General features: G+C 36.3%; 1 protein-coding gene across 1 annotated transcript in view; it reads left to right on the top strand.

Moving 5' to 3' along the window:
- PTPRQ (protein tyrosine phosphatase, receptor type, Q) overlaps positions 1-18,234 on the top strand; it is a 415,982-nt gene that overhangs the window by 135,744 nt on the left and 262,004 nt on the right. The window contains exon 18 of the mRNA XM_006882544.1: positions 17,179-17,339. Within this exon, the coding sequence (XP_006882606.1) occupies positions 17,179-17,339 (161 nt within the window). The remainder of the gene's footprint in view (positions 1-17,178; positions 17,340-18,234) is intronic.

The following is an 18,234-nucleotide window of genomic DNA, read 5'->3' as shown; positions in this document are numbered from 1 at the left end:
GAGCACATCCAGGGCAGCATCTATTAGCTGAAATACATCAATTGGTATACCATCTATTCCTGGGGCCTTATTTTTTTGCTATTTACTTCAAAGCAGCTTGAACTTCTTCCTTCATCACCATAGGCTCTTGCTCATGTGATATTTCATTAAATTCTTCTGTGTCTGACAATTCCTAGTGATTCAGTATATTCTTTCTATCTTCTTTGACTACTTCCTGGATCATTTAATATTTTTCCTAAAGCATCCTTGATTATAGCAACTCGAAGTTTGAATTTGTTCTTTAGTTCCTTGAGCTTAAGAAATGCTGAACGAGTTGAGTCCTTTTGATTTTCCGACTCTAGCTCCTTGCACATTTCATTGTAATATTTTGTTTTGTCATCCCGTGCTGCTATTTGGAATCTTCTATTCAGCTCTTTAGTATCTTGAATTCTTCCTTGTGCTTTGGCTTCTCTGCGCTCCAGTGCAATTTTCAGAGTCTCTTCTGACATCCATTTTGGTCTTATTTTTTTTTTTCTGTTCTGTCTTTGTAATGACCGTTTATACTCTTCCTGGATGATTTATTTGAAATCCTCCCACAACTCATTAGGTCTTTGCTCATTAGTGTTCAAGGCCTCAAACCTGTTCCTGAAATTGTTCTGAAATTGAGGTGGGATAGACTAAAAGTCATATTTTGGTTCCCATGGATTCGATTTAATTTCCCTCAGTTTCAGCTTGAACTTGCATATGGTAGTTGGTGGTCAGTTCCACAGTCAGCTCCTAACCTGGTTTTCACAGCTGATATTGAGCTTCTCCAGCGGTTCTTTTCATAGATGTAATTGATCTCATTCCTATGCATACCATCAGGTGAAATCCATGTGTATAACCTGCGTTTATGTTTCTTAAAAAACGTATTTGCAATGAATAAGTCATTGGTCGTGAAAAATTCAATCACTCTATCTCCAGCTTCATTTCTGTCACCATGTCCATGTTTTCCAACTACTGATTCTTCTCTGTTCCCAACTTTTGCATTCCAGTCACCCATTATTGTCAATACATCTTGACTGCATCTTCAATCGATCTCTGACTGTAAATGTTAGCAGAAATCATGCATTTCTTCTTCTTTGGCTCTGGTAGTTTGTGTATATATCTGAAATATAGTGGTATTCACTGGACTTCCTTGTAAGCATATGGATATTATCCTGTCACTCACCATGTTGTACTTCAAGACGGATCATATATCCATAAAGAAAATGAAATATCAGAGGAAAGAAGGCCTTTCATGCACTTTTGATTGATGTCTTCTTTAAACTTGTCATTTAGTTGAGATGTGAGTGAGTTGAAGGTGAATCTTTCTTAGCTGATATGTGAGTGAGAAGATGTAAGTCTATAATATAAAGCTTTGTGTGCAATTTGTCATTTTTTAAGACCAAAAATTAATAGGCAATGTTACTGAAATATCTAGTCCCACATTGCAAGGTTTCTCTACAGTGATCATGCTTGTTTTCACAGAAGTTTGTGATATTAGCATAGTAAGCATCATTCTTAGAAAAACAGGATTCTAGATGGGGCATTAATTCCCTAGGGCTGCAGTAACAAATCACCATGAATTGGATGGCTAGAAAAAAATTATATTTTTTAACCATTCTGGTAATGGAACTGTAGAGTTTGAAGTTAATGTGTCATCATCAAGACTGACTTTAGGCAGCTTTGAGAGGTTACCTTTTCCATACTTCTCTCCTCACTTCTGGTGATTATAAACAATCCTTGGTCTTTCTTGATTTTAATTGAATCACTGTAATCTCTGATTCTGTCTTCACATTGCTTTCTCAGTATCTGCATTTTTCTTTTTTATATTTTTACAAATGCTTATAATTAACAATTACTCTGAAAGCAGAGAATACCAGAAGAATGTCTATCTGTGTTTCATTGACTATGCAAAGTGTTTGACTGTGTGGATCATAACACACTGTGGCTGACTCTGAGAAGAATAGAAATCCCAGAACACCTGGTCATGCTAATGCTAAACCTATACTTGGACCAAGAGGTAGTTGTCAAAACAAAGCAAGGAAACACTGCATGGTTCAAAATTGGGAAAGGTGTACACCAGGGATGTGTCCTGTCTCCATATCTTTTTAACCTGTATGCAGAACAGATTATCTGAGAGGCTGGGCTCTATGAGGAGAAGTGTGACGTTAGGATTGGTGGAAGATCTATCAACAATCTGCGTTATGCAGAGGACACAACCCTGCTTGCTGAAACTGAGGAGGACCTGAAACAATTGCTGCAGAGGGTAAAGGACTGCAGCTTTCAATATGGATTGAGGCTCAATGTCAAGAAGACAAAGATTCTCACCACTGGACCAGTTGGCAGCATCAGCATGGATGGTGAAGAGATTGAGATTGTTAACAACTTTAGTTTGCTTTGCTCCACTGTCAACACTCTCGGCACTAGCTGGCAGGAAGTTAAAAAATGTATTGCGATGGGAAAGTCTGCAGGGACCTCTCCAAAGAACTGAAGAGCAATGGTGTCACTCTGGAGATGAAGGCACGCCTAATACAGGCCAGGGTCTTTGCAATCACTTCTTATGCATTAGTGGGTTGGACAATGACTAGGGAGGGCAGAAGGAGAATTGATGTCTTTGAGCTGTGTTGTTGGGGAGGGTTTTTGATTTTCCCTTGGCTTGCCAGGAAAACAAATATATTCATCCTGGAGAGGGTTAAACTGGGCTGCTCCTTGGAGGCAAGGATTTTGTGGCTTCATCTGACATACTTTGGACAGGTTGTAAGGAGGGACTTGTCCTTGGAGAGGGACATCATGCTTGGGAGGGTGGAGGGACAGCGCAGGAGGGGAAGACCCTCTATGAGGTGGATTGATACAGTGACTGGGGTAATCGGGATGGGTGTGTCAGAGGCAGTGCGATTGGCACAGGATAGAGCAGGGTTTAGGTCTGTTGTACATAGGGCCGCTATTAGTCGCAAGCGACTTGATGTCACGTAACAACAACAACAACAAAAGCTGATTAAGTGGGATATAATATCAAAATCCTTACCTTAATTAATTTACAACAGCCTTTTCACGAAATAACGTCATTTTAAGATTATTAAATGGCACACCTTCTGAAAGAAGCAATTAAGCTGCAAACTAGCCTTCTATAAAGGATGCTGTTTACCTGAATTGTTGGGTTTCCTCCTTTAAGTATCTATAGTGCAATATTTTCAATAAGAGTCACTTACTCAGAATTGAGCTATTTTTTAATTGTGAATTTACAGAGTTAACAGCAATTGTTTTAATAAATAATGATACTTTAATGCATTATGTTTCCTGTTATGTTAAATATATAGCAAGGCTGGAGTAGTTTCAGTAATTCAGATGTGGTGTATCTTCTGTGTTTGGATTTTTGTTATTCTGGAATCACTATTTGCAACAAAGAGGGATATTATGAGAACGATAATTCAAGGTCATTCTTCCCAATCTTTCTGGGTTAAAGCAGTGTCTTTCTGGTAAATAATCAATAATTCAGTGTTCAATCCTGCAATACTCCACCTAATGCCCTGAAGGTAGTACTCAGAGTGACTCTACATCAAGTTTTCAAGTATGTAAATATTTATGAGGAAGAAGATTTCATATCTCTCTTCCATGCAACAGCTGGTGGGTTCAAACCACCAATGTTTTGGCTAGTAGTTCAATAATGTTGCATACCACATACAACAGCACCATGGTAATAGGCTACATATGACACCATCATGGCTCCATAACACGTCCAAGAGTGTTTCCCATCTCCCCTTTCTAGGTATATCCCTTTCACATTCTGTTGTAGATGTAAAAGATAGCCTGGAGGTTTAAGAGCAACCTTGTGAAAGTGAGGTGAGGCAATTTACAGTCCACAATACGGGCTAATACAATGAAATCATTTTAGCAATAATCTGATGTCATAGCTTCTAGTTTCAGGTTGTTATTTTGTTTCATCCTGCTCCACCTCCAAGGTTTATTTTAATCCCCTAATTCTCTTAGTGTGTTTGTCTCAACATCCAGAAAGCTAGATGCTTTTAGATGTTTCTTCCCTACTACTCTGTAATGTGTAGGATTGAGGAAGATGACTTCTAAAATTATCTCTCAGTGCTGACAGACCCATTAGAGGAACATGTAGGCTTCACTTGATGTGGTTTCATCCTTTATATAAAATCCAAGATTCCTTAGAAAGAGTAGATACTTTTCCTTGTAAATTTTCTCCCAAACCTGTGAGAGAGTTTCCAACAATCCATCCTTACCTTTAGATCCCAAGATCTTAGGATCTTAGTCCACCTGCTTTACCTATTCCTTTCTCCCACATTTCGACTATAAAGTAGAAAGTTTTTCTTGATTGATGAAAGCTTCCTTTTTTTCCATAGACTCCTTTTTCTGTACATGCTGACTTGCTGTTGTTGTTGTTAGATGTTGTTGAGTTGAGTGCAACTCATAGCAACCCTATGAATAAAAAGATCTGAACCCTGTTCTATCCTGTGCCATCTTCACACTTGACACACGAGCCCATTGCAGCAGTCATTGTGTTAACCACCTAGTTGACAGTGTTTCTCTCCTTGGCCGACCCTCCACTCTTCCCTACTGTTTAAAGAGTATGATCCAAGATAAATATACACATATGTATATATGATGTTTTTATGTGTTGATCTTTCAGCAGATCTACAGAGGTTATAAATTGTACAGGATGAAGTTACACATCTTTATCCTGAGGAGCAACTGGGTATTTGAACTTCCTGCTTTTGGATTGGCAGTGTAACTCCTCAGCCACTATGTCACGACACCTCCTTTGTGTGTAAATATGCACACATACACATATGTGTATATATATGTGTATGCATATATACATATATGTACACATATACATATATATAAAATGAAGTATATGTACACTTCATTACTTTAAGTTTTAAAAGTATTTTTCAGCGTTCTTTTATTAAGACATTCTTGGAAGCTTTATCCAATGTAGATAATGGTATGGTCATACTTCATAGTTCTTTCAAAATCAATAATGCTTTGAGGACTCTTGTCATAATCAAATTTATGAAGGGAATGAAAGGAAGGTATGAGAAGGTTTGACCTTGTTTTGAGACAGAAAGACCTGGGTTTGCCACTTATCTATGTGATACATTTAAAATACTAAATAGGTTGTGGTTATTAATAGTAGTAATAGACCTTACCTCTATTGAAATCATCATTTTCCATTGTTTTGGTAGTTCCAATGATTATGATAGTTTTAGAAAGACAATTACTGTGGATGTTTGCTATTCTCTTTATGACTATAAGATGCATTCTACCAATGGCATTTATTATGCGTGGGTGACTTCTCTGCCATGAATATTTCTAAGTAATACCTCGTCAGGGTCAATTTTATCATGGAATAATTTTACATTCAATTCTTGTTAAGGCATATTTGACCTGTGGACAGTGAATTCAGAATTCAGAATTAACCTATACTTTCAGTCATCTATCACTAGGGTAAAGTAGCATTTTGTCCTTGCTTATATTGATGAATTATGCTTCAATATATTCAAATAATATCCTGTCCTCGCATTCTTCAGCAATGGTTACGTGGTAAGTGTGTTTGGTTTTTTCTTGTAAATTGATGTAAAGCTTATCCATTTATAACATTATTGACATTAACTTGGACTTGTTTAGCAATTCTGTTCCTGTGTGTGGTGGTGGTGTTGTGTACCATTGAGTTGGAGATGACTCACGGCTGACACTCCAGCAGGTTTTCAGAGGCAGTAATTGCATGGGAGGAGATTGCTTATCCTTCTCCCATGGAGCAGCTGGTGGAGTCAAACTGCGTGCATTTGGGATCGCAGCACAGATTCTTATCACTAAGCTACCCAAGTCTCTGCATTAGCAATATTCAAAAGTAATCTTTTTGTACGTATATCCAACTTCTATGTGAATGGCATATATGTTGTAGATAAAAGGCAGTGGATTGAAATAAATGCTAAAATTTCTGTTGTTGTTATATACCATCAAGTCAATTGTAACTCATAGTGAACCTATGTCCAATAGCTCTAAACCTTGCTCTGTACTGAGCCGATCTCTCTGTCTCTGACACACTTTGCCCCCATTACCCCAGTTACTGTATCAATTCAGCTCATCCAGGGTCTTCCTCTCTTGCACTATTCCTCTACCCTTCCAAACATGATGTCCTTCTCCTGACTGGTTCTCCTGGCAGTATGCTCATACTTCCAAGGAGTAACTTGATTCCACCTTCTCCAGGACAGATCTATTTGTTCTCTTGGAAGTCCATGGTATGCACAATATTCTTCTTCAGCACCACAGCTCAAAGATGTCAATTATTCTTCTGTCATCCTTATTCATTGTGTAGTTTTCTTATGTGCAGCAAGTAAGAGTGTATCATGTGCCTAATACAGTTTGTTGATGAGTTTTTCTCCAATTCTGATGTCACCTTCTTCTTCATATAGTATAGCTTCTGGAATGATTTTCTCAGTGTACAGATAGGACAGGTATGGAGAAAAGAGACATCACGATGCATACATTTCCTTACTTAAACCATGCAGTGTTCCCTTGTTCAGTTCGAACAATAGCTTCTTGGTCTAAGCATAAATTTCTCATGAGTAGGAATAAATGTTCTTGGATTACCATTTGTAATGGTAGCCATAATTTGTTATGATCCACGTAGATAAAGGCATAGTTGATAAAAATATGTTGTTGTTGTTATGTGCCGTCGAGTCGCCTGCGACTCATAGCCACCCTATGTACAACAGCCCTAAACTCCGCTCTGTCCTGTGCCAATCACACTGTCTCTGACACTCCCATCCCAATTATCCCAGTCACTGAATCAATCCACCTCATAGAGGGCCTTCCCCTCCTGCGCTGTCCCTCCACCCTCCCAAGCATGATGTCCCTCTCCAAGGACTGGTCTCTCCTCACAACATGTCCAAAGTATGTTAGACGAACCCTCAGAATCCTTGCCTCCAAGGAGATACATATAATTCTAGTATTCTCTGATTTCAGCCCAGATTCCTCTGACATCAGCAATGATATCCTTGGTTTTGTAGCCTTTACTCTATGTAGCCTGAAGTTCTGAAATATCTCTGTTGATGTGCTTTTCCAGTTGTTTTTTAATCATCTTCAGCAAGATTTTATTTACATGCAATATTAATAATTTTCTTTAATTTCCACATTATTTTGGCTAATCATTTCATGGAATGAGAAGAAATTTTAATTTTTTCCAGCCCACTGGTCAGTTATCTTCCAGATTTCTTGGCAAAACTTAGTGATTTTTTTTAAGTGGTATTAGTAAATATTTGAGTAAGGGGAACATCTTTCATAGTTAATATTGAAAACTTAGAGATACTAATAATTTTGTGAAGAGGTTGGTGAGTGATGGAATAAATAGAACATGGAAACCGACTGATACAAGAAGAAAAACCAATATAAATAGATGGTTTATGTATTATTTGTCCTGTGAGTACTGTCCTGTGAGTTATTGTGACAGAGTGCAAGAGAAATTTCTTGTCTCACAGTTCTGAAGCCTAATACTTTTAATTTGGAAGGGCTACATATTCTTCGTAGAAATATTCTGACATTTTTTGAGGGGCTATATACCATTTGAAAACTCTTCTTTCTTTAAATTTTTAATAGGCTTTGAAAGTCTATGTCATGTAGATGCATTTTCACATGGCTGTCTTTCTTCATTTCTGTGTATCTTCTTTTTTTGTGATACCACTGTGATTGAATTTCCTTAGCTAATCTGTTAGTTCTAAACTAAAACAGAAACAATTGTGATGATGACACAGGACTGGACACTGTGTAATTCTCATATAAACAGAACTACTATGATTCAAAATTAAATTGACAACACTTAACAATAGGCTGTTACGTTGAAAACTACCTATAGCTGACCCTGCAGCATGGATTTAAAGAGGCATTTAATTACTGGAGGAGATTCTGGATCTTTCTGCCTCACAGAGCAGCTGGTGGATTCAAACTGTGTGTCTTTGGGTTTACAACACGGCTTCTTACCACTGAGCCAACATATATAGTCTAGCTTTTTAAAAAATATTTGCTCATTGTACATACTGATGTGGTGAGAACCTTGGTGCACACTTTCCTGGCTTACACTGTGCAATATTCTCTTATTCTAGTCATCCACGTCTTAACCTATATGCAGGTTTTACATAAGGACAAGTAAGCATTCATTCACAATGTTACTCCTCATTTTTTATTCTCCAGATAGTGAAGTATATTTGCATATTTACTCTCATTTTTTCTGGTGTTTTCTGATTTAAGTTATGATCCATCTGATAGAAGCAATAATAACCCCCATTACCCTTTTTAATTTTTTTCTAATTTCTAGAAAATCTCTGGTCATGTACAAATGTGTATATATTTTAAATTATGTAAAATTTTGTTTGTGATATTAATAAGCTTTTTTGATCAGTTCCACATTGTATTTTATCACCTTTCTTTGAACGATCTATCTCATCAAATGAATTATCTAGAGAAACTTTATCCTCCTATTTACATGCTGCTGTTATGCATTGTCAGAACCAACAACTCACCCATAGCTGGCCCTCCAGTAGGTTTTCAGATGCAGTAAATCACAGAGAAAGAAATTGCCCATCTTCCTCCTTTGGAGCAGGTGGGCAAGCCAGTACCTAACCACTAAGGGACCAGAACTCCCTATGTAACTATCTAGGTTTATGTGTGTCATAAATATATGAAAGATGAATAATCTCTGCCTGTGTGATTTATAGCCTTTAAAAACCTCCTGGAGGGTCAACAGGGAGTCTTTTCTAACTTGATGACATAGATGTCTGTCTATCTATCTATCTATCTATCTATCTATCTATCTATCATCTATCCATCCATAAGAAAATTACTTATGTCCTTGTAGAGGCTGGCAAGTCCCAGTACTACCAGCATTTATTTTGGCATCAAATGTCAAGATAAAAGTTTCTTAGGAGAAATCTATCACATAGCTGCTACAAAGGCTGACAAACCCAAGAATGACAGGTGAGAAGGCAGAGTGCTGTTTTGGGGAATCTATTATTGCCAGGCAATGTAGCAAACCACTGACTTTGGAAGCTTACAAGTCCAAGGTCAGTGGGCAATATGGAAAGCCACTGTCAAGTCCAGAGAACCAGAGGACAAAAAGCCATACAAGGCAGTTAATCTGTCTCCTCTCTCTTCCTCCCTCATACCCTCACTCCTGCCTCTGGGTCACATTCACAGGTATTCCGTTTAGGATTTCATCATGTATTTTGAGTGGGCACAACTCAATGAAGAGCACAATGGCTGAGTATAGAGTTTAGGCTTTATGCTTTAATGTAGTAGTTGGTGGAATGTTCAAAAATCTATCGCGGATCAAGCTTGAGAACCAAAATCACATTCACGCAGACTATATGGCCAATATACTCATGTCTTTTGGACTTAAAAATTGTCCATAAATTCTAAATCAGCTGTCATTATCTAAAAAAAGAGAAGAAAACTACTAAAATTTCATTTCCCATTGATCGTTACAGAAATTATTTTGTCACATTCACAATGATAATCATCTCTCAGAGCTAAATATTAGCTGTCTTCTTTAGATGAGGCATTAGCTACTACACAGTTTACTTCCAACCACATACTTGTCTTAATCCTTATCTTTTTATTCTTATGTTTTACCATGAAAATTTTAACCCTTGATTCAGATATGTTTTTTAAATGCATGAAGCTGGTAAAAATGATTTCTTTGCATTAACATTTCGGTAAATAAATATTCTTGGAAAACTAAGGAAAAAAGCTTAAGAGCAATAATATGGTAATCACTATTAGGCATGTACTGCGCTAATATGTTATATGTATTACTTGTTTCACAATGATAGCATAAAGAGAAGACTATGATAACAATTTCCATTTATTGAAACTGAGTCTTGCTAAGTTTAAGAACTTGAGTAAAATTATAGATTTGGAAGGTGTGACAGAGTCTAAAGTTTTGTCCAAATCTTTCTTGTTTCAAAATCATACTTTTTTTCCCCCCAGAAGAAATGAGTATGACAATTGGTCTTTTTCTAAAATACTTATCAGTACAGTTATAGAAGAGTTTTAGTTTTATAATAGTGCGTGTGATAAAGAAATAGAGGATAAAAATAAATTTATTGCAACAATTAACATAGACTTTTTATGCCAAAAATAAATTACTTCATATTGGTCTGAGTTAGTTAATGCATTCTAATAATTTAGTTTCTTTACTCAAACAGCTAAATTACTTGGACCACTCTCTGAAAATATAGACAGAATAGAGTTTGTTCAGGGGAGAGTATCGAAAATAGCAGAAATATTCAGGATCAAGGTAATAATGAACTACTGAGAGCATGAGAATAGTTACCATTCAATACTCTTAGTTTTAAATGATTGGACTCCTACTTAAATTGGCATAAGCAAACAGTTTAGTGCTAAAAAGTTCAGAGGAAACATAGTTTTATGTAAGGACTGAAATAATTACATCAGAATTGGTAAACAACAGCGAGCTTGATGTGATCAATAGCTACTAATCCGATGTATCTGGACTATAATGGCACAGAAGACAAATGGGAGGCGATGATACTCAAGAGATGGTCAGACCAGATTACCAGCAGTCTTTAGGCCACAATAACAGATATTAAGGAGCTTAAATTTTATTTCAAGTGTAGTGAAAAGCTCTTTGAGTTTTTGTACAGAATGCATGGTTAAAATAAAATTAAAAATATCTTTCCATGGAATCATTCTCTCTCTCTCTTACTTATTCTTAATTGTTTTGGACCAATTATTTCACTCTTAGTAGTTGTTGAGTAGTACATTAGTTCGTATATGCCATCAAATTACTTATGACTCATAGAAAGTCTCTTAGTTGTGTAATAGGGAAGATCTTTCATCAGCTCTTTTGGGTAAAATGCTTGTCTGTTAGATCTGATTATAAAGCTGAGCATCCAAAGTAGAATAGTGTGGGAAGAAGGATTGGCCACCCACTTCCAAAATAACAGTACTTGGTAAACCTTATATAAAGAAGAGCACACTTAGTTTACACTAGCATATATGGCACCAGAGGCTGGACCCTTCTATTGAGAAACACAAAGGAGTAGGAAATAGCAAGCAGACACTAGTGATTTGAATGTAAAATGGGAGAAGTATGAATGTAGGAAAACTGAACTTTGTAACGGAAGAAATGGGACACATATTGAAATACTAGGTATTTGCAAAATGAGATGGATAACATGGGGCATTTTGAATCAGACAACCACATGATCCGCTATTCCAGAAATGAAAAGGTGAGGGAAAACGGGGTTGCATTCATAGCTAAAAAGAACATTTCTAGATCTATCTTGAATACAATATTGTGAGTAGCAGCATACAAGTATGCGTACAAGAAAGACTTGTTAACACCGCTATCATTCAAATATATGCACCAACAACCAGAGCCAAAGAGAAAGAAATAGATGATTTCTACCCACTTTTGAAGTTGGAAATTGATCAAACATGGAACCAAGATGTAAGCACAAAGAATCAGTAATCAGAAAACATGGACTTGGTGCCAAAAATGACTGGAGATATAATGATAAAATTCTGTACAATGAATGATTTATTCATTGCCGATACCTTTTGTAGAAAGCACAAATGGTGAGTGACTGTACAATGGACCTCATTTGATAGTCTAAACAAGAATCAAGTTGATTACATCTGTGAAAAAAATCAGTCGAGAAGTTCAATATCAGCTGTGTAATGTCATTTTACTATTTTAGATACCCATAGCTCTGTACTTTGTTTTCTTTGCTATATGGATCTTTATAGGAGAATCAAAGTCCATGTGAGAGAGGGTGTGAAAGAAAGGATTATGGAAACTTAGCTTTGTGAGTTAAGATTTTAGAGAAGCTTTTGAGAGCTTTGAAATTCCTATACTGTCAAGAGATTTAAGTAGGTATGTGTCTGAGGAATTTTTAGTGCAGCTTTTATAAGGAAAGAGAAAAACAGAAATGGAAAGTGATAAACATCATCCTCCTTGTATATAGTTATATTACAAGTTTTTGTATAGAACAAGTATAAAATATATAATACATATACAACCTTCTGAAGTTTTTACTTCTCTGATACGAAAATAGTATTAGCTTCCCAGCACCATTTTAAAGTAGCAATTTAAAAGGTAAATTATTCATGTTTCTGAATACCAGAAGCTCTAGTGGTTTAGTGGTAGAGAGTTGTACCACCAGTCCAAAGGCATGTGGTTCAAGTCCACCAGCCACTTTACGGAAGAAAGATGGACAATATCCTTCTGAGTAATTTATAGGCTCTGAAAATCCATTGAAAGGTCAGTATGAGACAATTATGACTCTACAGCACACAAAACAAGTATCTGATTTCAGAACATCAAGAGGGTCTTCCTACCTTGATCTGCTCTAGAGGAAGATCTTTGCCTTGTCCTGGTTCTTGTAGGCCTAGGTGCCTTTAGACATAACTTGACCTGGAGAAATATCTTTATAAATGTAATCTTCTCCTTCTCTTGTGTAAGCCCTCTTTCTTCATGTTTGCTTATATAACATCATGCCAAGAGAGACTTTAAAAAACCTTAAGCTCTTTTAATGTGGAGTTATAAACTACTCATAGCCGACCCTTCCCACAGCCACCCCATGGGTTTCCAAAGTTGTAAATTGCATCAGAGATTATCCATCTTTCTCCATCAGAGGCTTTCATGGATGTAAACTACCAGAGAAATATGGCCTTTGGGTTAGTAGCACAATGCCTTACATACTACCCAATGAGAACTCCTTCCCACAGGGATAAGGACACACCTTACTCTAGTATGACCTCAGTTATACCACACTGTTAACATTTCCAAAAATTAATCCATTTTCAAACAGAATCATTTTCACAATTATAGAAATTAAGTTTTCAACGTCTTTTTTTTTTTTAAGTGTGAGGGAAGAACTACTGCTTACACTGTAACAAGTAATATGCGTTAACATATATTTTTGTTTGGCCAGCCACCTAGTTTTACATAAGCAACACTTCCTTTGCCTTTTTAACAGAAACTGAAGAGTAGCAGGTATATAACTGTATTTTTTTGTTGAGATTTAAAACTAACAATATTCTAAATTTCAGATTAAGACAAGATGAATGTGTTTTTAAAATTAGAGTAAATTAGATCAAGGTTGGTATTGTTTGGTAAACTTAAAGAATTTAAAGCACAACTTTCCCTGAGAAAATGACTTGATGAGCACTTTCTTTGAAGTCTCATTATGAAAAATAAATGCAGTGAACAAAGATATTTGGAGCCATGAACAAAAAAAAAATTGAAGAAATAATGACTAATATAGTGAGAGGGCACAGATTTTCCTGTAACGATCTTGATTTAGGTGATTCCTTTTCAGTCTTTATGTCATTATCGTTATAATTTAAAAGGCTTTAATCACAGACAATCTACCACTGGCTGTATTTTATGGCTCACTACATATTAAGCATTTTGGACAGGATTAGCTTTCAAATGAACATGTTTCTCAACTATGTTATCAAATCTGGGATAGAAAGGACAAGCCTTCCTTCTTTCATAGCTAAATGTACTGAAAAGATACTTCCATTCATAAGGTTCAAACATTTTATTTGTAAAACTAAAATCTTCTTAATTTCTCAGTAAAAAATATTTTGAAAAATGTTTACTATATCTGAACTCTAGATTGTTATTATTGCTGTGTGCTGTTGAGTCAAAACCAACCCATAGCTGACCCTATCACAAGCTTTTGGGGCAATAAATCAATTAAAACTCTATATAGTAATTGTCAATTTTCTATTTACCTGAACACAATTTAATTTTAAAGAATAGTTAATTAAATTCCGTGAAGAAGAATTGATGCCTTTGAGTTGTGGTGTTGGAGTAGAGCACTGAACATTCCACGGACATCCAAAAGAACAAATAGATATGTCTTGAAGAGGGTATAGACAGTGCTTTTTGGAGGCAAGAATGATGAGACTATGCCTCACATTATTTTGGCCATATTTCTAGTAGGCACTATTCCTTGGAGAAGGACAAAAGGCTGGGAAGAGTGGAGGGCTGGCAAAAGAGAGGAAGACCCTCAACCAGGTGGATTGACATGATGACTGCTGCACTGGGTCTTGTGTATTATAGGTATGAGAACAGTACAGAGTAGAACAGAGTTCAGATCTTTTGTTCATAGTTTTGCTATGAGTTGTACTCTACGCAATGACACCTAAAAACAACATCAAAAAATAATTTAATTCAGTATTATAGTGTGCTGTTATTGTTACATTAACTTCTTTTTCTTGTTGTTATGTGCCGTTGAGCTGCTTGCAATTCATAGCAACCCTATGTACAAGAGCCCTAAATCCTGCTCTATCCTGTGCAGCCCCACTGTCTCTGACACATCTACTCCCATTACCCCATCACTGAATCAATCCATCTCATCAAGGATCTTTCTTTCTTGCACTATCCCTCCACCCTCCCAAACATGATGTCCCTCTCCAAGGACTAGTTCCTCCTTGCAACATGCCCAAAGTATATCAGATGAAGCCTCAGAATCCTTGCTTCCAAAGAGCAGCCTGATTTCACCCTATCCAGGACAAATCTGTTTGTCCTCTCTAGCAGTCCATGGTACATTCAACACTCTTCTCCAGCACCACAGCTCAAAGGCATCAATTCCTTTTCTATCATCCCTAGGCATTGTCCAGCTTTCTGATGCATAGCATGCAATTGCAAAGACTAAGGTCTGGATCAGGCACACCTTATTCTCTAGCCTGATATCATTGCTCTTCAGTACTCTAGAAAAGTCCTGACAGCTGACTTTCTCAGTGCAATTTGTCTCTTGATTTCACAGCTGCCGGCACCAAGAGTGTTGATTGTGGAGCCAGGCAAACTAAAACTGTTAACAATCTCAATCACTTCACCATCCGTAATAATGCTGCCAATTGTCCCAGACTCTGAATAAAAATTTTTTCCTAATATTTAATTCAATGTTTTATATATTATTAAATACTCTATATTTGTACTTTGATGGACAAAATCTCAATGGGATAGGGAAGAACTGATAGCTGTCTATGTTATCATTGTAATAAATAGTTTTATGTAACTTACAATTTCTATGTTTGTAAAAAATTAAAACGTAAAAAGGAGGGAAAGGTAATAAAGAATTTAAAATGTTATTTTAGAAAGAAACAAGGAAGATTGTTCTAGAAAGAATAAAGGAGACAAAATTAATGTTAAAAAAGTAAATATATAAACACTTGTTGTTGTTATGTGCTGTTTAGTTATAGCTTACCTGTGACTCATAGTGATCCTATGACCTAAACTCTGCTCTATCCTGTGCCAATCTTATTGTCTCTGGCAAACCTATCTACATTACCCTAGTCACTGAATTAATTCATCTCATTTAGGGTCTTCCTTCCTTGCATTGTTCCTCCACCTGCCCAAACATGACATTCCTGTCCAAGGACTGGTCCCTCCTTGCAACATGTCCAAAGTTTGTTGGATGAAACTTCAGAATCTTTGCCTCTAAACAGTAGCCTGTTTTCACCCTCTCTAGGATGAACCTGTTGGTTCTCTTTGCAGTCCATGGTATATTCATTACTCTCCTTCAGACCACAGCTCAAAGGCATCAGTTCTCCTTCTGTCATCCCTAGGCATTGTCCAGCATTTTGTCCAAATTTATGAAAATAGATTTATGTAAATGTAAACTTCTTGGAGCCTTAGACTGAATCTTTTTCTTTTTTTAAATATTTTTAAAATTTCTTTTTATTATTATTATTCGTGTGTGTGTGTGTGTGTGTGTGTGTACCATCAAATCAGATCTGACTGGTACAGGAGGAGATTGCCCCTCCTTCTCCAGCAGAGCATCTGGTGAATTTGAACTACGTACCTCTGGGATTGCGGTGCAGTTTCTTGCCCCTAGAGCTCCCTAGACTGAATCTTTTTTCATATTTATATTCTTACTAAAAAGCATGTTGTTTTTAGTAACTGTAGAGGATTAGTTCTAATTTATAGCAACTTTATGTTTAAAATTATCTCAGGTATATCAGATATAAGGAAGATGGCACAGGATAGGGCAGGATTCATATCCATTGTTCAAAGGGTTGCTGTGTGCGAAAGCATCTAAAAATAACAACATGTGCAACTTGGTGCTCCCTGGAAGTTGGAATCCATCAACCACTCTGTGGAAGAAAGTTGGAAAATCTTATTTTTTTGTTATTTACAGCCCCAGAAAACCCACTGTAGAGTCATCTAACAGTGAATTTCTATTCAGGGTAATGAATGAGTGAGTAACATGTAAAAGTACAAAATATTGCATGGTCCTACCTTCTCCTCACTGTATTTGAGCCCATTGTTGCAGCAGTAATGTAAGTGTATCTCATTGAAAGTCTTTTGTGAGTCACATTCCCCTCAACATAATGTCCTCTGGAATCATCTATGTTGTGTAGTGTCTCATGAATTCTTCATTGTTTTTCAGTGCATGAATGTGCAATAGTTTCTCTAGCCGTTTGTTTATTTATGGGCACATGGGTTGTTTCCATCTCTTTGCTGTTGTGATTAATGCTGTAGCAAACACACTAGTGTATTTATCTGATCGAACTGTCCTTATTTTCAATGACCCTCTACTTTTCCAAGCAAGATTCTAGGAACTAGCTTCTTCTGATATAATGCCCTAAGTATCTGAGATAAAGACTCATCATCCCTTTTATTTATGGAGCACACTGGCTGCAATTCTAACATAGATTTGTTGTTCTTTTGGAAATCCAAGGTATATTCTCTGTTCTTTGCCAACACCACAATTAGAAGGCAGCAACTTTTCTTTGAAATGCTTTGTTATCCAACTTTTATATGCATATGAAAATACCACTGCTAGCACCAGAGATATCTTAGTCTTTAAAGTGACATCTTTGCTTTTTTAGTATTTTGAAAAGGTCCTTGTCAGCTAAAGCAAATACTAATTAACACCTTTTTAACATTTGGCTGAATTACTGAATATAATTAGAACTTTAAAAAAGTTCAATTATTAGTGTTCTGGAATTCATTATATTAAATACTTTGTGAGTGTAAGAATTATTACTCTGGATTAATACATTTCTGGGCATAAAAGACCTTTATTTTTAATGTATTTGTATTTAAAAATATGTAGTAACTTTTAACTTCTTAGAAAAATAAATTATTCAAGTAATATTACTTTATCTTAGGGATAGATCAACACTGAAAACTATTAATATAACAGAAACATCATTAGAATTTTCAGATTTGGACTATAATGTTGAATATAATGCCTATGTAACAGCAAGCACCAGGTTTGGTGATGGGAAAATGAAAAGCAATATCATTAACTTCCGAACACCTGAGGGAGGTGAGTATTTTAATGTATATATGCTATACAATACAGTCTAATTAACAACACTAACTATATGTTATAAAAGAATAATTCTCTTAGAAAAATTATAAACATTATAATGTAGCATCATGAACTGCTGCTTTCTAATATCCATTGCCAGGGGAAGAAAATGCACTTTGACCTCTGATAAGCTTTCTGCCTTTGCTCCATATTACTCAACTTAAAAATTCTTACTTGAATTGATATTTTTGTTGTTGTTAGGTGCCAGTGAATAGAGCATGATTCATTACTACCCTATGAACAAAAGATTTGAACCCTGTTCTATCCTGTATCATTTTCACATTTCCTGACACACAGGAGCCTATTGTAGCAGTAACTGTGTCAATCCACCTCATTGAGGGTCTTCCTCACCTCTGCCAACCCTCCACCCTTCCCAGCATCATGTCCTTCTAGCAATATGCCCAAATTATGTGAGGTGGAATCTTATAATTTCTGCCTCCAACGAATACTCTGACTGCACCCTCTACGAGATGTATCTATTCATTCTCTTGGCCATCGATGGGATGTCCAGTGCTCTTCTCCAACATCACAGCTCAAAAGTGTAAATTCTTTTTCTGTCATCCTTATTCACGGTCTAATTCTCAGATGCATAGCAAGTAATTGGAAAGACCATGCCCTGAAACAGGCACACATAGTCCTCTGACAGCATTACTCCTCAATAATTTGGAGAGGTCCCTACTGCGCATTCCTCCATGCAATATATCTCCTTATCTCCTGATTGCTGGTACCAATGGTTTTAATTGCAGATGCAAGTAAGATGAAGTTGTTGACAGTTATTATTAAACTTAAAAATTCTTACTTAAATTAAGATTTTACGTATCTTTTTTTATTAAATTTTATTAGTTTTAAT

This window comes from Elephantulus edwardii, unplaced genomic scaffold (genome assembly GCF_000299155.1).
Source record: "Elephantulus edwardii isolate Elephantulus edwardi_28Jun2011 unplaced genomic scaffold, EleEdw1.0 scaffold00021, whole genome shotgun sequence".
NCBI lineage: Eukaryota > Metazoa > Chordata > Mammalia > Macroscelidea > Macroscelididae > Elephantulus > Elephantulus edwardii.
The sequence above is the reverse complement of the archived record's forward strand: the minus strand, read 5'-3'. Positions and strand labels throughout refer to the sequence as shown.